The 24,981-nt window shown below is 43.5% G+C and overlaps 1 protein-coding gene across 1 annotated transcript; it reads right to left on the bottom strand.

The window, feature by feature from the left end:
- Positions 1-3,034: 3,034 nt before the first annotated feature.
- FAM241A (family with sequence similarity 241 member A) lies at positions 3,035-22,681 on the bottom strand. The gene is made up of 2 exons (XM_065690205.1): positions 22,294-22,681; positions 3,035-6,792 (listed from the first exon to the last, which is right to left on the bottom strand). The coding sequence occupies exons 1-2, from the start codon at positions 22,405-22,407 to the stop codon at positions 6,547-6,549; spliced, it is 360 nt and encodes a 119-aa protein (XP_065546277.1). The 5' UTR covers positions 22,408-22,681; the 3' UTR covers positions 3,035-6,546.
- Positions 22,682-24,981: the final 2,300 nt, after the last annotated feature.

Here is a 24,981-nt window from a genome sequence, read left to right on the forward strand (position 1 = left end):
AGTGACATGGACAGTGGGATTGAGTGCGCCCTCAGCAAGTTTGTTGATGACACCAAGCTGTGTGGTTCGGTTGATGCGCTGGAGGGAAGGGATGCCATCCAGAGGGACCTCGACACGCTTGTGAGGTGGGCTGATGCCAACCTTATGAAGTTTAGCCATGCCAAGTGCAAGGTTCTACACCCGGGTCAGAGCAATCCCAGGCACAGCTACAGGTTGGGCTGAGAAGAGATTCAGAGCGGCCCTGCGGAGAAGGACTTGGGGGTATTGGTTGATGAGAAACTGAACATGAGCAGGCTTCAGTGCACGCTCACACCCCAAAAAGCCAACCATATCCTGGGCTGCATCAAAAGGAGCGTGACCAGCAGGTCGAAGGAGGTGATCATGCCCCTCTACTCTGCTCTTCTGAGACCTCACTTGGAGTGTTGTGTACAGTTCTGGTGTCCTCAACATAAAAAGGACATGGAACTGTTGGAACAAGTCCAGAGGAGGGCCATGAGGATGATCAGGGGACTGGAGCACCTCCCGTATGAAGACAGGCTGAGGAAGTTGGGGCTTTTCAGCCTGGAAAGAGAAGGTTGCATGGAGACCTCATAGCAGCCTTCCAGTATCTGAAGGGGGCCTATAGGGATGCTGGGGATGGACTGTTCATTAGGGACTGTAGTGACAGGACAAGGGGTAATGGGTTAAAACTTAAACAGGGGAAGTTTAAATTGGATATAAGGAGGAAATTCTTTACTGTAAGGATGGTGAGGCACTGGAATGCGTTGCCCAGGGGAGTTGTGAATGCTCCATCCCTGGCGGTGTTCAAGGCCAGGTTGGACAGAGTCTTGGGTGAGATGGTTTAGTGTGAGGTGTCCCTGCCCATTGCAGGGGGGTTGGAACTTGATGATCTTAAGGTCCTTTCCAACCCTAACTATTCTATGATTCTAAGAAGAGAATTCTTAATGTCTGATCCTTTGCAGATTAGGATTTTGGTTTCCAAAGTAATTTTCCTTACCTAATAATTCAGCTCCTTGCTACAGACTTTTTATACCTGGGAATTATGTTCCACCTATCTTGGGAAGATCACTACATTAGAAAACAGGTAATTTATTTGTGAATTAGGACACAAAAATGGTCACTTTCCAACACCCATTCTGGACTGCATGCAAACCTGTGTCCTTTGTACCTTCATCACCCACACGTCAATTAGCAGCTTTTTCCTCTACAGGGAAGCCCTCAGCAGTTTGCCAGAGACTAATTTGGCTCCCTTCTCACATGTACTAATTAAACCCTCATGCAAATTAGAGCTGAGGATGAGCCCTTTTCCCTTGCAATGCTTTAAAATGCAATTAACAGTAAATGGAATGTCTAAAATAGGCCTAGACATAGATAGGTTCCAGAAGCAGAAACATTCACTGCAAGCAGTGTTCATTCTGGACAAAGGTGATGTGCCAGGGCAAGCCAAGAAACAATTTGGCTTAATGAACTTACATTTAATGAACATAAAACCTAGACACTCTATTCTATATTATCTCTATCTCGAACACTGTCTGCTAAATCCCTTGGACTGTGGCATAACAGTCCTTTCCCTTCCATGCCACTTGGACTCCTGCTATTTCAGTGATACGTGGGACTGGGCAAGATGTTTTCCCCAGCACTTGGATAACCTTGGAAGGAGTCAGTTCACCTGAGGATGCACCAAGAGTATCCTCCTCTGCAGCCTCCTGTCATCAGAAGGGCTTTATCCAGTCACATCCCTCCTGCCACTTGGGGGCTGCGGAGAAGTTGCTTTCAGTAAATTACGTGGGAGAAAACATCTATCATCTCGGCCGCTTCACTTCTGTATTAACTCGATGATATACATAGGCTGATAAAGATCTCTGACAACTGCATACGAGACAAGAACATTATCTGGATAGTACAGGACTAAAATTTGAAGAGACCACAAGCTTGTACACAAGTTACAAACACTATTGTAAATCCAACTCTCCTTTCCCATTCTCATCCCCTTTTGGTTCCTCTGTGTATAACTGAGCTGATGTAAGCTCAGTTTCTTCAGAATGAGTGCAGAAGGAACACTGATGATTTTATATGCACTTGGGAGACAGTTGTTGAAAGAAACAACTTTGGCAGGAGTTTAGGCAAGTTAGCAACCTACCCACCTGCATGAGCTTGAAACAACCCTAAGCTACTGCTGCTTGACCCATCTATTCTCAAAATCCTCGTGCCAATCTACCAGCAGTCCTTTACCCTGCAGAGCTGCAACACTTTCTTGGACCTTTGGCAACTGCAAATCACAGGTTTGTAACCTTCATCTAAACTAACAGATAAGCACTGTAAAAAAGAAGTGATTACCAGCATACACATATTACTTAAAATCCTGTCTGCAGTTTCCTCCCTTCTGGTGTTAAGCAGGCATGTTGTAAAACATAAAATCCAACTGAAAATAGATTGTCTAGGTAGGTTTTAAGATGACTGAATGCTGAAAAAGCCTGAACCCTTAGGCACAGAGAGTCTGTTCTAGGTGAACGGCCTCAGAGAAGGCAACACTAGAGTGAAAGGAGAAAAATAACAAGAAGGGAGAAGCTAAAAAATAAACTTCCAAAGCTTAGAGCAAAGCATAGGATGCAAAGAATTAAAGAATCAAAGACAGGCTGTTCCTGAATTCGCATGCATTCGATAAAAGGCATGACCAAGATACTGTATTGGAAATAAAACCTGAAGGCTTGAATTTATTCAAGCAGTGAGTCTTACTTACTTTGTGCACAGTCTGAAGAACCAAAATTCAGCTTTGCTGCCTTTAGAAAACCTGTACTGCTTAACTCACTGTGCATTCTGAGCAACACAGATACACTTATGTGTCTGGTAGAATGAACACCCTTCTGACCTGCAGAAAGAAAAGAATGAACAGTTTAAAGTGGATTTGTTTCTCCACTAATTGCAAGTTAACCAATTTCAGTGGATATCTGAATGCTGCCCCATGTCATCTGGGCCTACCATATTTCGAAAGGAGTCAAGTAACCATGAACAAAGCACCATAAAGAATTCACAGTTCTCATTGATGGCAATGTTTTTTATTAGAAAGAGTAACAAAGTGCTTTCCACAGGATTCATTTTATACAGAGTTTTTAAGAAATACGTTTTTTCCTTTTAATATGGACAGGTTCGATGTGATGATTTTTCAGTGCAAATGGGTTCTCCAAGGTTCTCCTACATGTAGAGCCTCTTCTCTGTACAAAGTAGTTCAAACACGTATGCATTTGGTGGCTGCGAAACAGTACTGAAGAGTCCATCCTTTAAAAAACAGAGGTTATGTAAAAAGCTTTCAATATGTTACACAGACCAACTGGAATTACATCATTTGTTGTTTAACACAGATTTAAGGGCCATAGTTCCTTCATACAGTTCTACACACAGATGCATAAAGGTGCTTTCGGTTCTATCAAGAATAATCATCATCTATACCAATATATATAATATTATCACTTTTCACTATATAGACAACAGTGAAGTTGTCTTTTTTTCTTTTTGCCTTTTTTTTAAATTATCTTCCTGTTTTTTAGCTAGGGATAGCATTTGAAAGCTTGGTGCTTCCTCTGCCTTGGAGCTACATCTGGATAAAAGGAAGAACACAACGTGAGGACTGTTCACCCATTCCCCCCCTCACTTTTGTCACATGTTTATGATCATATTTTTTCAGACACATATAAGCATCACTTCACCACATTCAATTTCTCACTCTTTATGTCTGATTCTATCCCAGTCCCCTTTTTTGACTTTCCTGCAAATGACAGGGAAATAGTACAGCAATAGCACAAAATTACAACCGATGATTCTGTGCAGTTCTTACATACAATGGAATATATGAAACCAAATGGGCAAGGGGTATCTTCCATGCAATACATTATTTCATTTTCAGTCAACCTAACTCTATTAGGGCTATTTTTTCACATTTTTAAAAGTTAAAAGCTTCATAGAAGGACAACATGTAGTAATCTACCCTTAAGAAAAAACATATAAACATTCACTTGTACACAGTCTCAGTCCAAAAGGTACCTTTCCCTAGAGTACATGTACACAAACATGAACATCGGAAGAACAACTGAAATGATGAGTGAAACAGTCATAGTTATGCACATACCAAAGGGTTACATGCATATAAGCAATGTCCTCACTGAACCTGTCAGTCACACCCTGGGATCACTGTTTCCCATTCATTATGTACATAGCAAATCACAACTTCAAGGAAATGCTACATGCCATCTCACAGCACAGCAGCTTTACACAAGAGTACTACCAGAACAAGGATATAACAGAGACTTTTTCCTACAGGATTAAAGGAACTGGATGAGATCCTCTGAACAATAACTTGATTGTGGAGAGAAAAGAAGGATTTTTTTTTTTTTTTTTTTTTATGACAAGATGCTTTTCTAGTACAGCCCTTACACAAAAGGGTCTAGGGGAAGAACACATATAAATCCACCATTGTAGCTATACAAATATACAAGGTGTAAACAGATGCTCTGCTTTCTAAGGGACTTGAAACAAAACCAAAGTTTATCCCTAGGCACTTGTGAGTACAGAGCTCCTGCCTCTGAGTTCAGCCTGTACTTGCTGCTTGCTTTGGGACTTCCAGCTGTGAGTAACAAAGCCCTGTATCCAGAACATCTTCTGTTGTCAAACATTTCCCAGCCATCAGCATAACTATCTAAGTAAGGACCAATGAATGCAGGTTACCATCTGAACACACAGCTGGGCCTCAGTTCCCCAATGTGAGGACCTGGAGAGGAGACCGGGCTCCCCAAAATGTAATTAATTCATTCATTACAAAAGCAGAAAGACACCTCTACAGATAGTATTTAGGCACAGACAGACTTTAAAGTTCATGTTCACTGCCCTAAATCACACTTATTTCACTAATAGGAAAGTCCATGAGGACTGGTGCCAAAGGTCCTGGAAATAGAGCTCAGCAACCAACATGATCCAAGTAGGCACAAAACAGCCTTGAGAATCCAGTTGCAGGACTGGGACCATAGAGAAGCTCTCCTTAACTTCAAAAGCCTCTGGATAAGAAGCATTTTCAACTAATCTATTGTTGATCTCTGCTAGTATAAAAATGTTTAGGAAAAAAGTCACTGCAAAAGGTTAAGTAGTTTTCTGTACATTTCACATCTATTACGTTGTATAAATTTATAATTTCGCTCTACCACAGACGAATTCTATTTTGCAATTAGGTTTCTTACTAAAAGTTATTAAATTGGTAGCCTATTCAGTAAAGAGCGTCTCATTTTACTGTTTTTCTTTAAATGAGCACATTCAACTTGGAAATACCCAGTACACCCCTGGTGTACTGAGTATTCACTCTGGCTCCCTAGGGAACCAGAGTGAATTTTGCACCTACTCTTGAATGTGTATATCCTATTCTCCCATTTGTGTTACCTGTGACATGCAACTACAGATATGCCTTCTTGTTGTCTAGTGTGAAAATGAATCATAAAATGACCACCTGATTTCAACTACATTATTGGCTTGCATGAGGAAACAGGTCTGATTTGTTTATGTACACAAGGCTTCCAGCTCGTGTTTGGTCCACACTGCAGCAAATCAGGGAAGTTTTAAGAGATCTGGTCTGCTATCTGTTTGGATGCTCAGACACTTCACACGCGACCCAGAGGAAGCAGACAATATTCCATCTAGCACTGCCAACTGGAATGGCAGCTCTCCAACACTGCAGCTGTAACTACCTACAAAGTCCATGAATTATCCAGATATTTATCTTCAGCAGGAGGGCTGGGGGAAAGAGCAAGTATAAAAAAAAAAAAAGAAAGAAAAATAGCAGCAGGAGCAGAGTACATTTCCAAACACAAGGCAGAGCTACATTAGACCATTTGGCCAACACAGGACTGTGATTCCAACTGAACAACAGCTGAAGCCTTGTGGGAAGCTACTAATATTAGTATAAAAGAATTTTGCTGGCATAGCTTGTTTCCGAAGGGAAAGCTTGTTATAAACTATACTAACCAAAGATGCTTTTGTGTCGGGAAGTTGCATTCACCTTATGACCATTTGTCATTGTAGGTCTGTTTGTTAGCAAACCTCCCTCGTGCAGATTTACCTTTTCAGCGAAAAAAGAGCCAGTTAGGCAGATTCAGGGAACAAACAGCACATAAGCCCCTCACAACACTGAAACAGGACACTCACATCGAGTGCCCTTGTAAAACCCGGCAGGAAATTTCCAATACACTAAGCAAGAACATTGCAGGGGGAGAGGGCAATGACAAAAAGCCAGTCCTTGGACTAAGGCCCCAAGAATGCAGAAAACAGTACGCTGGACACCATTATATTACAAACATGTCATTTTTTGCCTTTCAAAGAAATAGTAGGGCACTGCTGACTGCTTAAAATACATCATTTTAGTCCTCCTCGTCCCAAACATTGAAACTTCAACGAAATGCAATTCAACGCATTGCAGCTTTTGATATGCCACCCTTTCACTTAAACTCATAAATCCACTGACACAGTGACAGTGTTGAAATACCTTATGTGAACAGCATATATAAAATTTCACTGTTGTACATAAATAATGACAAGGCACAGAACAGCAACCAGTCCAAGAGCTTGTAGGCCAAGAAACCAGAGCAGGACCCAGAAGAATATAATTATTACAGGTTCTACTATCCGTTCTCCAAAGTACATCCTTGTGAAGCCTATTCTGATGAGGCTTTTGTTTAGTTCGCCAAAGAGAGTCCCCATTTTTTTATAGTCATCTATTACAGGTTCTGCAGTGTGGTTTCTTTGTCCTTGTTGGCCCTGCAAAAAGAAGACAAAATTAGGAAGTATCAGTCCTACAATCAGTTCCTATTACTGTGATTTGGAACAAGTCTCAGCTGTTTCTATTTGAATGAATAGAACTGAGATATCCACGCAAACTGAGATATTAAATAGTTTGTGACTTCAGTACAACATTAATGATGACACTCGTCCAAAGTTGGGACATACTACAATCATATGACAGCCTGTCTTCCCTCCAGATGCCACTCTAGAGGGATAAAAAAGCTCTCCTGTAGGTCATACATATTACCTCTCTGTGCAACATGGATGTCAGGTCAACCAAAATGAATTAGATGATGATGCCTGTAATTTCAGGAAGGAGATCTGACTGAAGCAGATTTGTTATAAATTATTTCTAGAATATCATCAGAACCACGAGAACGACACAACACAATTAAGCATGAACTATAAAGCATTTTGCACCAAAGCACAGGGAACTGAAGGAAAGAGGGATACTGGATTCAACTGGGAAGGAGGTGAACATCCATCCCAATGCTGGCGTAGAAAGCTATGAAAGTCAGGCAAAAGAAGACAGACCCAAGGGCCGCACAGACACAAAGTGGTGGTACAAAGAAGCAAAGGGGAAAGGAAACAAGCACTGAACTTCTTCCCAGAAGAAAATGATGGGGTAAATGCATAGGAAAGCAGAAGCATATCTTTAGATAAAGATGCCACATTTAAATATCACTGCATAAAACAGGTGACTGTTTCAACATGTAAGTTGTAACTAGATTAGAGCTTGAAATCTCATTTCACCTTCCCCAGTGTTTAGAGATCCTTTGCACAAAACCTTATTGCCTTGTGTTTAGGTGCGACACCGCAACCACTCCTTCAAGACTATGAACATGAGTTTTCTAATCCTTCCATTAGGCAGCAATGAAAACACATGCAGCAGGTACTCATCAATACTTCAGTCAGCTAATCAATAGGTCCAACAAATGGCCTGCAAACTCTCTGTGCAATTAGTCTATTCCTTGATTCAAAGCAAACATGTATCTTCAGTTTTGTCTTCAAAGATGAAGGCTATTCTGCATTCCAGGTTACACACCATGGTTTCATTGGAGAAAAAGCAATTCCTTCCCACAGCAGTGGCAGGCTCTTCATTAGAGAGCAAGTAATAAAGTGATTTCCCATCCTCACAGAATAACATCTACTGAAGACCTAACAAAACACTGTTTTTCTAGGCTAGACTTTATGCCACAATGAAGAACCTTCTGACTAAATAAAGGCTGGGTAAAGCACCACAGATGCTACTGAAAAAGACACCAACAAAACCCTTACAGTCCATCAGCTGCATGTGCTTGGGTATTTTATTTGCTTATTCATAAAGATTTTGGCTTAAGCTTCAGTACTGAATCCCAGAAACGGAAAGGTGCACTAAGCCTAAATAGTAATCAATATTGTGTTCAATTTTTCTGGAGGTTATGCATTGATAGCCACTGTCCTGCCTCTTTCCAGCCCACTTCTCAGGCCCAGGTTGTTTTCTGCCTCTAGTTTTCAGCATTTTGGTTTTAACTGCGCTTTATTTAATTCCAGTAAGTGTTGTTTCCTCATTAATCCCTCAAGATTAGTCTCTTCATGAAAGGCAGAGCCTCTTGAGAGCTGCTGCAGACTCGGCAGGGCTGGGGGCTTGCCATGAAGGAAGACAGTGCTATTACAGGAACTCTCATCCCACTAATCCCAAAGAGCACAGTGAGGCAAACTATTAGCCTAAGTGGTATGTCCATCACACCAATTAGGGAAAAGGATGTGCTGGGAAGGGAAAATATATTTGTTTGCTTCCTGCATGCAGAGTGTACAGGGAGCATGTCCCTGTGGGATGGCAGCAGAGGGGATCAGAGTGCACCTAACATGAAGCGGTGCAGAGAACACTTTTGGGAGAAACAGTTGACATGTGCAGGAGAAATCACTGCATTCTCTAGCAAAGTCGCTTAGGCTTTGAACCAGTGGCCATTGCAACCAGGAGAGGGGAAACAAACAACCCACTTCTTTGCCTCTGGATTATTAACAGTACTTGGTTAACGCCCTGGAAGTCTTCACACAGAACAAGGGAGTGCAGCATAGACAAGGAGGCTGCCAGCAGGCACATGTCCACAAGCTCCATCCCACTGGCCCAGCTAACCATGATTAACTGTATGTGTCTGCACTGACAATGTCTCTCCTAGTATGAGGCAGCTGCAAGCCACAGGATTTCCCTAGCAGTCCCATTCTGCTTTGTTAAGCTAACAGCACAAAGTTGCACAGTCTCTTGAGCAGGGCACAGAGTAAATTCCACCTTACTCAGGCTCTCAAGGTCTTATTTGCTTTTTAAAGCAAGACTTTATCACACCTTCTCCTACTCAAACAAGGGTAGATTCATAAATTCCTAAAGCAATTACACACAGCAAGCCTCTAGGCACAGGAGAAGGACAAGTGTGTGCTTCATTACAAAACAAGTGTCAAGTTATTTCTCCTAAACAGTTTCAAGAGCTTACAAAACCATTCAGAATGATCATGGAAATGATCAAGATTTCAAAGTCTGCTTCAGTTAATTCAGGCTGAGTATGTCTTGCTTCAGGCAACTCAGCAAAACCAAGTGAAGCCGAAAACAGATGATCAGCTGTAAAACCCAGATGGTGTATTTTTCTTTACTCTTGCATAATATTCCACATGCTGGACAAACACATTTCCTCAGATGTGTACCTAAACCAGAACCATTAGGGCAAACACCAGTAATGTAACAAGACTCAGACTGCTAAAAAATACTAAATCAGCTGGCAGCTGGAAGTTTTCTCACTGATTTTCAGAGTGATAGTGAACCAGCATGCAGTCCTTCCTATGTGCCAGTAGATCTCAAACCATATCCTCAGAACCAAATACTACTTTTTTCCCAGAAGTACTTTCCTAAGTGCTATTTGAAATTGGTTTTCTCCAGCAAGCACACAGTTCCCAGCTGACTCTTCATTTCTGTAAGAGTATTTTCATACTAAATCTTGCTGAATCAGCCTGAAGCTTGACATAGATACTACCATAAAAAAAAAAATGCAGAAAGATAAAGATACTATTCTGAGCAGCCTCCTATTCCAATAGAGCTGCTTCAGTTAAAAGCAAAGTAAGTTCCTGTTTTAAGCTGCTAGTTTTAAAAATCAGCAACTCAGTTTTGGCTTCATAACTTCCATTTTTTCTTTTGTGCATCAAGAGGAAGCAGAGGAAATTTCTGTACCTGCACTAGCCCACAAGAAATCAAGGTTTCAAGGCCTTTACAGCAGCACTTCTCCTCATAGCTAACATGTGCTGTTCAGGGGGGCACCCCCAGAATTCATTTGCCACAATGCAGGAAGGAACATAAGAGAGGTCTGCTTCCTCTGTAGTAGTTTATTTGCCTTTCCTCCCTCTTTCAAAGATAGGCATGATGAAGAAATTCAGAGGGGCTGGGGGAGCAGAAGAGCAGCCAGAGATCCAACTGGATATAGATGGACACATGCCCAAAGTATCTCCTGAAAGGAGAGGAACAGCAGTAGTGTTTCCTGAACTTTTCTCCAATCCTTCCTCCAACTGATGGAAAGACACTCACCCAATAAACACATACGGGATTATTTCGGAAGAAGAAAGAGGCTTCCCTGTGTGAATGAACCTAAAAAAAGAACATATCAGAAATGCTGACTGCATTTGTTTCCTTACCTAATGTTGTCAACTTTCTGTAATGAATTACTTCTTACTGTAATTTAAATTAATTTTACATCCATGTGATTTTATTTTAGACATCAATGCACTTACAGCAAATCACGCTAGCAGATTCCTTTATACAAATGCACAACCACTATGTATGACTTCATTGGCTGAATTTCCTTTTCATTTTATAGTCCTTAAATGCTTTCATATAGTGTTTTTGTTTGTTTTTTTTTTTTTTAATTTAAAATATATTTCATAGAATCACAGAATGGTTTGGGTTGGAAGGGGCCTTAAAGATCATCTGGTTCCAACCCCCCTGCCATGGGCAGGGACACCTTCCACTAGACCAGGCTGCTCCAAGCCCCATCCAACCTGGCCTTGAACACTGCCAGGGATGGGGCAGCCACAGCTTCTTGGGGCAATCTGTTCAGTGCCTTACCACCCTCACAGTGAAGAATTTCTTCCTAATGTCTAATCTTAATCTACCCTCTGTCAGTTTTTCAGGTCCATGTCTATCCTGGGCTGAGGACTCCAGAGCTGGATGCAGTACTCCATTTCGTACTTCGTTTCTATTTATTTGAACTTAAGCATAGAGTTATCACATGGAACAGGAGAAGCATCTGATCTGGCCTGCTGCTCAGCATGTACGTACAGTGTTCTCCACAAGCCCACTGCAGTACCCAAGGATTCCCATTAACCACCCATTTTTCTCTTATTTTTTTGGATGTTTGGTGTTACAAAATTTCCCTTCCTGTTCAGGACAGCCTGGTTTTCATCAGCAAAGCTGTTGTCTGCAGTCTCCCGCTGTTTACTGGCAGAAAGGCAGAACTTGAAGATCTAAACTCTGAAAATATTTAATACGTAAACTTTGTAACCAAATTTACCCAGCTGTTATGGCCAAATGGCTTTGGGGCTTTGGATGTTTTAAGGAGAACCACGAGGAGCACTCTCAGATGCAGGATGTCAGAAAGGGACCTATTTGTCAGAATGAATGTCTCAGAGGACATACTAAGTGCGAGTTCCATCCACTTCCAGCACAGCTGGTGCTCCTGCATCAGCTTCTGAAAAAGATCTCCCATGTAACTGATAGTTTTCCTGGACTAGCTTTAAAACAACAGAGAAGGTAAAGTCAGCTCAGCCTACTGAACCCAATGAATGGCCGTCTGTGGCTTTACCAGTTACGTAATTTTGTGTTGTGTTGATGATGAACAAGTGTTGTGACCACTGACTGCCCTTGCTTATGGCAAACTTCCCCCCGCATTCACTCAAACTCACTGCTGCCTAAATTCAGGAAAGCACATGATAAGTCATGAGCAGAGGTCACACCAGTCCACTGTAACAGTAGGAACCTTTTCTTCCCATTGGGGGTGTTTTGACCATTCAGAGGAACACGAGATCCCCTAAGAACATACACCCCCAACCCCACCTAGAGAAACCATCTTTGCAATGATTCATATGCTTCATTCTAGGAGAGAAGGATCAAGTTAGAACTGAACTTTCCACAACTGTTTAAGGCTTACCCGTCTGCGTCTTCTAAGTATAATGAATGATAGAATAACCAGGTTAGAAGGATCCTCAAGGATCAACTGCTCCAGTCTTTATGGGCAAACCATAACTAGACTAGATTTCCCAACATGCTGTCCAGCCAAATCTGAAGTGTCCAGTGTTAGGGAATCCACTACTTCCCTGGGGATACTATTCCAGTTATTCTAATGTAGCCAGTTCAAGGTCTTTTCCCCTCAAATTGCGGGGATCACACAGTTCCATTTGCAGATCACAAGTGACTTTGCCAAACCCTTGGAGGATGCAGAACAGAAATGGATCCAAAGGGGACATGGACCTGGGAAGTTATTTTCCAGTAGCTAATCAAAGAGAGCATGGAATGCTCTCTCATCACAGATGTAGCATTTCTCTGCTACCAGCAATGCTAACTCACTTAAGGATAGTATCAATAATGTCCTTACACAAAGACTAGATGCCCTTACACAGCATTGCCAACAAGCTCTCCCTGGAAACCCCTGCAGCTTCTCTCAGGGGTCCAACTGCTGCTGCAGCACTTTCCTTGGCAAGCAACGGAGCCCAGTGCTCATGCTCAGGACACCCCACACTTGCTGGATGTGGTGGTTTTGCTGGCCACACACGGATCGCACATGACAAACTACTGCAACACCTGTGCGTAGGTGCATCTCTGTGCTCAGGGTTGCTAACCCTGCCAGTGCTTATCCTGGAAAGAAGACAGTGGCCTGAAAGGAGGAACACAGGCTGCCCCAGCAGCTGTAGCTAGTGCCTCCTGCCAGCCTCCTGGAAGAAAGACAACCCTGCTTCATCACAAACTTTGACACAAGGCTATGTAATGAGGTACTATGGGGCTACCAGGAAAGGCAACAGTGGGCTGATTGAATTCTCTGGGAGGACCACAAAAGACTCTAAAGCAACTACAATTCTCAGTCCCAGCAACAATACTCAGCACTGCACTAACCATGAGAATGGCTGTAATTACGGTCCTGCCTTCCAGGCATTTCATCTGCTGAAGCAGCAGTTTGGTCCACAGTTTTCCACACTCAGCCTAAGGATGTTGAGTTGGTTTTTTTTCCACTTTGGGATTGTTTTGCAGGTGTGGGAAAAAAAATAATCTGGGTAACTGACTTGTATGAAATTAAGTGGATGAAGTTCAACAGCCTAAATTCCACGGGAGGGGAGAGTAGATGAATATAAGGAACCTGTTCCACCTAAAGATTCACACTGTTTTGTTAAAAGAAATTAAAAATCCATTCAACTACTCTGAAGGCACAAGATCCTTCAAAACAAACCAGATAACATTCCTCTTCCAATTCTGAATGAGTAATGAATTGAAGAAACCAAACAGTCTTCTGCTGCTCAGACAATTTGACAAATTCCCACCCCACACTCAACCTGACAAGAGCACTGGGCTGAGTACAAGTCTACCAGTTTCTCTCGCATCAGCTATGAAAAAGGTCATTACACAAACATGAACTCAGGTAATGGAGGAGAAAAGGCCAATGGACTGGGAAAATAACTGCTCTCCATCTAAAAGCTAGCGATTTTGAAGTCGAAAAAATGCTGCTGTGCAAGGAAGGCAGAGAGAGAGGAGAGCAGGAAAAAGGAATCCATAAAGATCATCTCCAACACAGAAAAGCAGCAGCACCTCCAAATTGTTTGTAACATGCCAATCGATCAGTCACATTTACAGCTAAAAAGGAACGAAAGAACTGGCATATTTAAAAGAATTATTTCTACATTAGATAGAAAACAAACCCCTTTTGAGCTTAGTAGCAAACTTTTGAAAGTTTAACAACTTCCAAAAGAGATGTTAAAAATACAAGGCATAATGAGGGAGCTCGGGGATCTCACATTTACACGCCCACCCACACCCTTCCATTTTTTCCCCCAAATAAAAGGTTTCTCTGCAGTATTTAACTGCTCTCTACCTATTTTACTCTGGTCGTGGTTATTTTTACTCCAGGGAACAGGTGGTGTGTCTGACAGCTGAAGCCCATAGCCACTTAAATGTCAAAAAAGCCTCCGAGATGTGACTTTAGGAACATGCTTACTTGCTGTATTTTGAAAGCTGGAGCATTTAATGCTCAGAAGAGAGAGCCTCACAAAGTCATCTCTTTTTAGAGGATACAAACCAAAACTGAAAATACTTCGAGCTCAATCTGTCTTACAGAAAAATACGAAAAGAAAGTGAGCGGATGACGGAGAGCAGGATGGAAGAAACCACAAGTTCCCTCCTCTCCAAAATAAGAGACCAACTTCTGCTAGGTGCAGACAGGGACACATACCAGTCAACATACAGCTACAGATATCTGATAGTTAGGCAGTCAGCACTGTAAATCACAGAGGAATGAATTGCCCCATCCTGCTAGTACTCAACCTGCTGACCACTCTGCCTACTGCCATGGACAGGCTTTGGAGATTAACAGCAAACAGCAAGTTCTTAGGTTGTGGCCTCCTCTTTGTGGGAACCACAGCCTTGCCCTATAGCAGGATACCAGCACAAAACCCTGGGATGCACAAGTTGGTCGGGTGCAGGCTTTCTGTCTCCTGCTCCTCCACAATATGCAAACTAGACCATTTCATTACTAGTAACATCTGGCGTGCAACCAGGATTTCACCCTGCCTTCTCAAGCTTAAAAATGTTCCATATGTTTACCTAAAAGAAAGTGAAATCTGCCCAAGAACAGCAAATGATTTTATTGGAAATGTTTCTGATTTTCCTCCTTTCCTACTATAGGAGGAAGAGATCGTTATCCCCTCGCAATCCTTTGCTAGCCCGAAACTAACAATTAGTATTTGACCTTGTGAATGTAAACAGTGAAAAGATCTTGACAGTCAGCCAAGAGACTGATAAAGACAAAATTAATTTCAACTGTCTGCAGGAAAAAAAAAGCAACAAACAGGTTCATTTCTCTAGGCTGTTTTTAATCTGATTTAATCTAATCTTTAAATATGAAAAGATGAATAGATTAGAAAACGAGTAAGAAAAAGCCTCACTTCCAAATGAAAAACAAGACAGAGAAAAACTAAGTTTACTTGTTCCTCTGGGGGGAAAAAGCAAATGTAAGAAAACTAGCCAAATTCTTAATACCTAAAGTACTTTACAACTGCTGCCAACAAAAGTGTCATATTTAGAGGAAGTTTAAATAAAAAAAAAAAAATTGCAAAATAACGCTTGGGTTAACCTCCATTCCACAGCAAGAATCTAGACACATTAGTAAAACAGAAACAAGATGTTTCTATAGAAACAAGCAACAACATCATACAAAAAGCAACTGCACTGGATTCCCTTAGTCAGCTTTTACAGCAACTCTAGATCAACAGTTGCTGGAACAAACTTTGAAATACCAGTAGTGGTTTTGCATTGAGGAGGTAAAAAGGCTTTTCCAGATACTGAACTTGTGCATGGAGGAATATCAAGCTGTTGAAACAGTGCCCATAAACCATTGCAATCCTGCTGGCATGGGGAAATACTGGACACCAGGACAAATCCAATAGACATCACCACTGAGGGCTGTCGTGATATATTCCTGTGCATGATGTGGCTGCTCAGCAGCAGGTCTGTAAAACATCCCTGAGGTTCTCTGATCCTTTGGTCATTTGTGAAGAAATGGAGTGTCACACATAGCAAACTCTGAAAAAAGATCTTAGATAAAGCATTGATTAGGTGTCCCTTTCTGTGAGCTTTTTGGTACACTTCAGTACACTTAAGCCTCTGCTGGTTTATGGATCACAAAAGCTTGTATTAGATTTTGGTTTTTAGTTGATGCTGAGGCTGCTGCTCTGTACAGCACAGCTTCTGGTCCCTGCTGCCTCTCAGGGTGACCAGTGACCGCTGTGCCAGGAGTACTATAACGAGTGCTGTCTATGATAGGCAAAAAAGTCACGTGCCAAAGCAAATTGCAAAGATGGAAGTTAAAGGGCAGTTTCTGCAAGGTAATTATTTTGCATGGGGCAACTTGCAGTCTATTTGTAATACATATACAGACACAAATTCTCCCCAAACTTAGAGAGGTCCCCTTTCATGACTGTCATTTGGGGGTCACTAAGGAGAGTTGAAACCTCATGATAAAAATCTATAATTCAGGGGTTTCCGAACAAGCAGCGGCTGCAATAAGAGGAAGAGCAAATACTACAGCTTTGCCCAGAGGTGCGACATGCTGAGTGTACTGGCCTTGTTGAAACCTGGACCGCAGAACGTAGAAACAGCTGGAGCGAGTGAGGCTGCAGCTCCCTCCACACAGGTGTCTGCTCACTAACCATAGCCAATAGTAGGGTAAAGAGTAACATGCTGCAGCAGTGCTTCTTGAGAGTACTCTTTTGGCTTCCAGTAATCTGAGGTTCAAAGACTTTCTGAGCCCAGGCACTGAGTTGGATAGTTGGACAGTGAGGGCAGTATTTCAGTAGTGGGATCAAAGGCAGAAGAGGGAAGGCATGCCACCACAGGGATCACATGTGGCCAAGTCATTCAGAGTGCTTATATTGCCCTTGTTGCCCTGAGGAATGCATCTCTTTCATCCTGCACATTTTTCCCATGCCCTTGGCATTCACTAGTACTGCTATACTGCTATCAGGGCTGGGGCAGTGTGCCCCTCTCCAGGGATGTCAGCTGCCCTTTCCCTCAGTTCTTCCCCATGCCTGAAGGTGAAGATGACTCCTGCCAGAGTGCAGGCTGTGGTTTGATGGTACGATAAAACCAGTTTCAGGCCATTTAATTCTAGGCCAAAAAGGCCATAAAGACCTTTGAACCAGCAAAGACACATTGCTAATTCAAAAGCTTGTGATAGCAAAGCACTGTGCATGCAGGTCTGATGCCAGAGCAGGTCCTCTCCCTCAGCTTTCAGAAAGCTGGCATGAACACCTACCAGGAGCCTAAAATTTGGCCTTAAGTTCTAGCCCATTCAGCGTGTACACAATTGTGTGCCTACATCAGCTCCAGACCAAGTTGGGCCTTTGGGGTTATTCTCAAAGAATATTCTCAGAGAGAACAGCAACGAGGTACAGTGGATGTGTCAAGTCCTTACCTGCTTCCTACCTGCCATTTCCTACCAGTGGCAACCCAGCTAACTTAACTTCCTCTACGTATGTGGTTAAGGACATCAGGGAAAAAAAGACAACTTGAGGAGGTAAAAAGGCTTTTCCAGATACTGAACTTGTGCATGTACAAGGCAGAGAAGGCTTCAAGAGCAATAGAGGCTTCTCTCAATAGACTGTGGTTGAATCTTGTAATTTCAGGAGTAAACTTCCCCACTAATACAGCTTGAGATGAGAAAGTGTCACGGACAAGAACCCAGCACAGGAGAGGAAACCCCCCAGCCCCATGTTAAGATCTGCTTCTCTCCCTGGTGTTTAGACTGTCCCTTTTGCTCCTGCTAATGTCCCTGCAACTTGTTCCCACCCATGTTGCCATTTTACATAGGGACCAGACCAAACCCAATTTCTAATCTATCTTTTCCTTACACCTGCAATACTTCATTTCCATAGAATTTTGTTCAAAGTTCCCCCACTACAATTGGTCAGCTCGACCCAGCAATAGGCTTTCAATCCACTGTATATCCAGTGTGGTATCAATGCACTGGCTTGCTGGAAAGCATCAGCTGTTAGTTCGTTTTGCCTTTTAAAGAGAAAAAATTTCTATTCACTTCTCTCTCCAGAATCCTGTTTTTCTTTAAGAAAATGGGATCTTCACATCATTCAAGCAGAGCATGCTATGCTGCCTACTGTAGGTACTACAGGTGTGTCTGAAGGGCTTGCCTTTGGTTATTTCGTTTGTTTCCTTCAAATCCTTCTAAGGTTCGGAAACCCCATTAATGCTGTTTAGAAAGTTATTATCATGTATTGTTTTGTAGCTATGAATGTCTGCAGAATTAAATTATTTGTACAGCCAGAACAAATTTGGGATTAAGCCCTTCCTCTTAGGTATTACTGTTTTTGTTTGGAAACAAATCCCAGCAACTGCAAGCACGAGAAACCTACAATTTTCAGATTATCTGGGCGTGGAATAAATTAGAAATAGGTTTCTAGCCTTGGGCATCACAGTTTCCATACATACAAGTTTACTTTAAAACGTTCTTGGCCTCTACTGAGTTACGACCAAAATGATGCCGTTCCAGGCAACAGAACACGCATCTGTCCTATAGTCCAATGAACAGTGAAACACATGAAGGATACCACAAGGCTGTTGATATCACCCTCTAGTTTTGTTTCTGCTCATTCTTTTCATGCTGGAGAAATACTACCGATATTGGAAACTTAAAAAAAAAATAAAAAAAATCTCAACACCTGAACTTATTTAAATCACTCGTACCTCTTCAACATAATTCCCACAGGGAAACACCAAGGACTTTTTATAATTGCTCCTCTAAACGTGAAGCCATCTATTATTAGATAAAACACTCCACTTACTTAGAGATATAAAACACTGTTCGAAATAATAATAAAATATCCCAAAGGGTTACAGAGTCAGGTTAAAATGTGATTGTCTAAGCTGATTTATCTACTTGTGAATACATGCATTGCATATTAACTCTGAATTTTTGGAACTAGATGATCTTTAAAGTCCCTTCCAACACAAACCATTCTGCGATTCAGACATTTTCTAGGAGAAGCGTTGGTTTCAGTTTAGCTGTCAGACAGCACTTCAGATTCTGTGTATCCTAAACTAGCAAGAGGTGGAGATCCTGGCCTCACTGAAGCAACTGGGAGTTATGCCATTGCCTTCCATTTGGATTACAAAAGACTAAAACCCATTACTGCCCAGAAAGACAATTTTCAGTATAGAAGACAGCCACAGTGAATGGCTTTCAGGAAACCTGTTTGCTGTAACAAAGCCTGGCTTCAAAGCTGTGTCTCTTGCTAACACCACCTTATGTCCTGCTGTAACGCAGGACTTTGGCCTCACCTTTTATTATTACACACTCGCTTGCATGTCACCTTTCTCTTCTTATTTCAGTTTAATTTGTAGGTGTTGATGACATTTAGACTGTAGCAGTATGACAAAGGCTAACCTATTTAAAGAAAGTGGGCTAGGGAAGGAGATTTGTGGTCCTTAACTCTTGCGATGTTGAAAATACATGACAACTTGTGCATCTGACCAGTAACTACCAACAGGTAGGAATAAACTGTGAGCTCTCAGGGTGAAGCAGCAACCTCCTCCTATGGCTTCAGGAGCAGCTGAGTCTTTTGTTGTATTCACATACCACTTGTGAACAACAGCAGTGCAATGTAGGTGAAAGAAACCACCCAGGTTCTGTGATGCTTCAAAGACTAAAGTAAACATAATTATCTTTGCATGCAAACCTACAAAAGATATTAATCACATGATGAACCAGTTCAGCTTTTAAATCTAATCACTGAATTATGTAATTCTACAGTCCACTGCAATAACAATTCCTAAGGTTACATATAACATTTAGTAACCTATCCTTCTATTCTTTTAAAAGTGTACCTGTCAGTAGTTTCATTATGCATTGTCCTTGCTGATGTAATAATGAGCTTCAATACAAGACAAAAGCCAGAAGGTTTGGCACTAAATAGATTTCTTTCCTATAGAGTACTATCTTTAAAAACAACAAACACTGAAGGGTGTATATATTATTATTTAGGTCCTACTTGTCAGGAAGGTTTTCTTTTAGCATTATGTTACTAGGCGTGATCTTAAATTCAGTTTAGTTTGGAGGAAACGGGGGGAAAAAAACAAATCACACCCAGGTTATGGGCTCCAGATCCTCACCAAAAAGCCCTCTCAAAAAAGGCCAAAGGATTTGCTGTCATTCGGGCTTTACTCTGCATCAGCTGAGAGAATTAAGAATTTACACCATGGTCAAATCAGATTTTGACCAATTTATTTCTTTTGCATAGCACATAGCAGTAAGCCAGCACACACATTTATACTTCATGAGAGAACATGAAGCAGGACAACGCAGGCTGAGGACCAGTGGTTGGGTTAAGAACGTTAACACCCTCAGCAAACACCGGGACAATGCTAGGCCTCCATGAGGGACTCCAGGTAAGGACCCAGCCTGGAAACAGGATTCCTGCCTGCTGGAACAGCAGGGTTCAGCAACAGCCCCTCCATGAGAGCAGAAAGGGCAGGGAGAACTGAGGCTTGATGAACCAGGAGCCCCTTCAAGCTACATGTCTGTGCTGCTCTTGAAAGGGCAACCTGGGACCTTCTGTCAAAGCGCGCAGCATGTGTACGTACCGTTAACTCCTCACCTAGCTTTAGTCCTCCCTAAACAGAAAACTAAAATACTCTTATTTATCAAATTATGATTATTCTTACTGTTATTTGATAAAATATTCACATTCTCTACATATAGTAAATAAAGGCAACTGATACTCTTGCTGGCACCCTCAGTATGCAAAAAAAAACATGCTACAACAATGAAATGTTTCCAATAAACAGGAAGGATCTTCTCTTTCTTCCTAAGGGCCTATATAAACTTTTTGCCTTGCTATCCTAACATTACACCCCAATCACTACCTGTGCCTGAGAATAGTGGGAAGAGAGCTTCTCAGGCAAGCATCCCTGCAGCCACCCAAGCAGTAGCTTTACCAACTTCATTTAAAGATGTGTTTAGGCAACACTGGAAAGCATTCTTCAGCATGCACCATCCTCTGGAACCACAATTACACACCTATCACTAACAGAGAGGCAGTGGTAACCTGTGGGGAGCTCCCTCCTCAGTGTGGAGTTACAACCAGTTTGGCAGCAGTAACACCTGACACGACCTGATGTAACTTTTAAACCTTCCTTTTCAGGGAAGACAGCAGCCAGAGTGTGTTTCTGACTCTCCTGCTATATCCCGCAGGAGGGCTTGTGGCCACAGAGCGAGGAACTCCTGCACCTCTCAGCGCATCCCGCCTTACCTGGCATTCAGGTATGTGCCCTGCTCTGCCCTATTTTTCTACAGAAAGGGACAAGGAAGATGCACTGACTTACGTAAGTGGTTTAACAAGTGAATTCTCAAGTACCAATGTCTTCCAGCAGTGGCCCACTTCTGGCTGTAAAATCTGGCAGGTACTACCAGATGCTTTCAAATATGAAACTATTCTATCTGTGGAAGGGCTGACTTATGGTTGAGTGCAGTCATTATAAGAATTTTCAACAGAAATTATTCAGAAATTGAACAAAACTGTCTGGAAATTACTTCGGGATATACTCTAGGAGCTCTGTCTGCCCCTGTGCAATTATCAGTGCTACTGCATTTCTCTTAACCGCTCATGGCATTTGCAGTGGATCCTTGCATGTAAGTACTGAATATGAAAAAGGTTGTGCTCTGTTTTTTCTGTATATGAAACATCAATAAAGGTGCGTTAAGAACTCTGCCTTTGTCTAAGCACCAGGACAATGCTGTCTGAGAAACAAAGAGTGTGTGGCAAGCCATTTACAATTAACAACAGGGAAACGTACACAGCTTTTTTTCATTTCCTAAGCAAAAGGCCACTTCCATCCACCATGCCACAAGAATGCATACCCTGAAGAATGCAGACAAATCAAAGAATGCGTGGATGTTTCTCCAATGACAATATTCAATTCCAGAAGCAAGAGAACAATAGAAAGCTTGATATATTTAAGTCTTTAAAAGAAAGACTGAGAGCTGAACTATCAGAGGATGGCAACAGCACCCTAATGATTGCCAGCGAGATATTCCCACGTGACTGCTGTGCAGGGACCACCCTTGTACATCTGTAGAAAAGAAGGCTCAGGGGAGACCTTATCATCATGTTCCAGTATTTAAAGGGTGGCTACAAAGAAGACGGAGACTCCCTTTTACAAGGAGTCACATGGAAAAGATAAGGTGTAATGGGCACAAGTTACAGCTCTGGAGAATCCAGTTGGACCCAAGAGGAAGTTCTTTCACAATGAAAACAACCAACCATTGGAATAATCTCTCCAGGGAGGCAGTGGATTCCCCAACACTGGGCACTTCTGAGATTCGGCTGGACACGGTACTGGGACATCTAGCCCAGGTCATGCTTTCTCCATAAAGGCTGGACCAGAGGATCCCCGATGTGCCTTCCAGCCTGGTCCTCTACGAGTGTAGGATCTGCCTCCATCCTCTCCCACGCGGATTATGCGTCTCGGCGGGAAGAAGGAGGGTCAGGCGGGCACACGGCGGGGGGGAAGGTATACTCTAGCATCCCGCGGGGGCAGCCCCACTCCGCCGGGTTGCATAAGCCCTGCTCAACGGCGATGCTACGGGTGAGTCAGAAGGCGTTCACGGTTCCCCATCGCCTGACGGCGGGGGCACCCCCGTCCGCGATGCTGCCCGCAGCCGCTGCCCGCCCTCCCGGACCCCTCACCTGCTCCTCCTGGCGCCTCCGGTGCCGGGCGGGCGCTGCCAGCGCCTCCCGCTCGCACTCCCCGAGCGGCGGTGTTGGTGTCGGCGGCAGCAGCAGCTCCGCCACCGAACCCATGGCTCCTCCGCGCCCCGCGGGGCCACCGCGCCCCGCTCTTACCGCCGGGGCGGGACCGTCACGGGGTACGGGGCGGTGCCGCGGGGAGCGAGGAGGCGGCCCCGGGCAGCGGCAGGGATGTGGGACCGCGGAGAGGAGGAGCCTTCTCCTTCTCTTCCTCCTGTTGCTGCTGCTCGGTGCCGCCTCAAGCGGGAGCTGCCGAGGGCGGTTGTGTGCTCGCTGGTGACTGAGCACAACGACAGCCCGGTTTCCCTGTCGGTGGTTAGAACCGGGAAATGCCAGGTGTTTAAAGCGTTAACCTTAGCACCGCTTCTCGTTGGTGTGTGTCTGGGGAGGAATGCTGGGCTGGCAGCACGAGGTGCGCGTTTGCTGTTCCTCCCAAGAAAGAGGAAACTGCTCTTCTGAAGCTGCTCCTCTTCTTAAAACCAGCGGATGGACACGAGGAAGAACAAATGCAACAGCAAATCCAGAAGATAAGACTTTAGTGTCCCACAAAGCTCAGGGTGACAGTATGGAGGACTGAAATGTTAGTGGAGATGTGCCACCACACTGGGGTGTGCCTGGCTCCCGTGCCCAGTGGAGAAGCAGCACTGTGCCTCTGAAGAGGGGGAATCATAGAATACCAGGTTGGTTTGGGTTGGAAGGGTCCTTAACGCTCGTCTGGTTCCAACCCCCTGCCATGGGCCAGGACACCTTCCACTAGAGCAGGTTGCTCAAAGGCCTTCCAAACTTACCTCACTTCTGCCAGCCCTGCGTGTGCTGTCAGTGCAACCACCCCAGTACAACACAGCAAGAAGCAGGCCTCAAAAGTGTGCATGGCGTTTGAAAGCTGTGGCTGGACCACTAATGGCACCTTTGTGCATCTTTCTGCTCACCCAGAAGCCACTTCGTGCATTAATTGTGGCACGTCTGCTCAACTCTGTTTTGTTTCCAAAGCCAATGCCCAGAGGTGCCAACAGATTCGGTGGCAGTAGGATTCTGTGGAAATCAGACATTCAAATGAATTTACATGGCTCTCTGGTGGTTGAGTGTGGGTCCCACTGTTCTTTGGAGGGAATTCTACCTGTTTTTTTTTGCTTTTCCTGTTGTTATTGTTGGGCAACAGTCAGCAATAGCTGCAGGAAACAAAACCATCACAAAGAAACACTCATGTATTGTGGTATAGTCACTTAAAAAATGTGGAACAATACACAAGCCACACCAATTGTCAGGCCCTTTGGTTGGATGCAGGGCTTGAGGCCAGCACAGGGACAGCTGCCCCGCGGCTCCTCTTCTGATGGAGCAGCTGGACCCAGCTGCTCCCTGAGGTGCAGGGTGGCCAAAAGGAGTTTGTCCTGATGACCTAATTGCTTGTCCAGAGTTCTGGTCCATGACCCATTTGTTAACAGTGTTTCTCAGGATCAGAGACAGGCTTGGAGGAATATCAAGCTGTTGAAACAGTGCCCATAAACCATTGCAATCCTGCTGGCATGGGGAAATACTGGACACCAGGACAAATCCAATAGACATCACCACTGAGGGCTGTCGTGATATATTCCTGTGCATGATGTGGCTGCTCAGCAGCAGGTCTGTAAAACATCCCTGAGGTTCTCTGATCCTTTGGTCATTTGTGAAGAAATGGAGTGTCACACATAGCAAACTCTGAAAAAAGATCTTAGATAAAGCATTGATTAGGTGTCCCTTTCTGTGAGCTTTTTGGTACACTTCAGTACACTTAAGCCTCTGCTGGTTTATGGATCACAAAAGCTTGTATTAGATTTTGGTTTTTAGTTGATGCTGAGGCTGCTGCTCTGTACAGCACAGCTTCTGGTCCCTGCTGCCTCTCAGGGTGACCAGTGACCGCTGTGCCAGGAGTACTATAACGAGTGCTGTCTATGATAGGCAAAAAAGTCACGTGCCAAAGCAAATTGCAAAGATGGAAGTTAAAGGGCAGTTTCTGCAAGGTAATTATTTTGCATGGGGCAACTTGCAGTCTATTTGTAATACATATACAGACACAAATTCTCCCCAAACTTAGAGAGGTCCCCTTTCATGACTGTCATTTGGGGGTCACTAAGGAGAGTTGAAACCTCATGATAAAAATCTATAATTCAGGGGTTTCCGAACAAGCAGCGGCTGCAATAAGAGGAAGAGCAAATACTACAGCTTTGCCCAGAGGTGCGACATGCTGAGTGTACTGGCCTTGTTGAAACCTGGACCGCAGAACGTAGAAACAGCTGGAGCGAGTGAGGCTGCAGCTCCCTCCACACAGGTGTCTGCTCACTAACCATAGCCAATAGTAGGGTAAAGAGTAACATGCTGCAGCAGTGCTTCTTGAGAGTACTCTTTTGGCTTCCAGTAATCTGAGGTTCAAAGACTTTCTGAGCCCAGGCACTGAGTTGGATAGTTGGACAGTGAGGGCAGTATTTCAGTAGTGGGATCAAAGGCAGAAGAGGGAAGGCATGCCACCACAGGGATCACATGTGGCCAAGTCATTCAGAGTGCTTATATTGCCCTTGTTGCCCTGAGGAATGCATCTCTTTCATCCTGCACATTTTTCCCATGCCCTTGGCATTCACTAGTACTGCTATACTG

The sequence above is a fragment of the Lathamus discolor genome, chromosome 1 (assembly GCF_037157495.1).
Source record: "Lathamus discolor isolate bLatDis1 chromosome 1, bLatDis1.hap1, whole genome shotgun sequence".
NCBI lineage: Eukaryota > Metazoa > Chordata > Aves > Psittaciformes > Psittacidae > Lathamus > Lathamus discolor.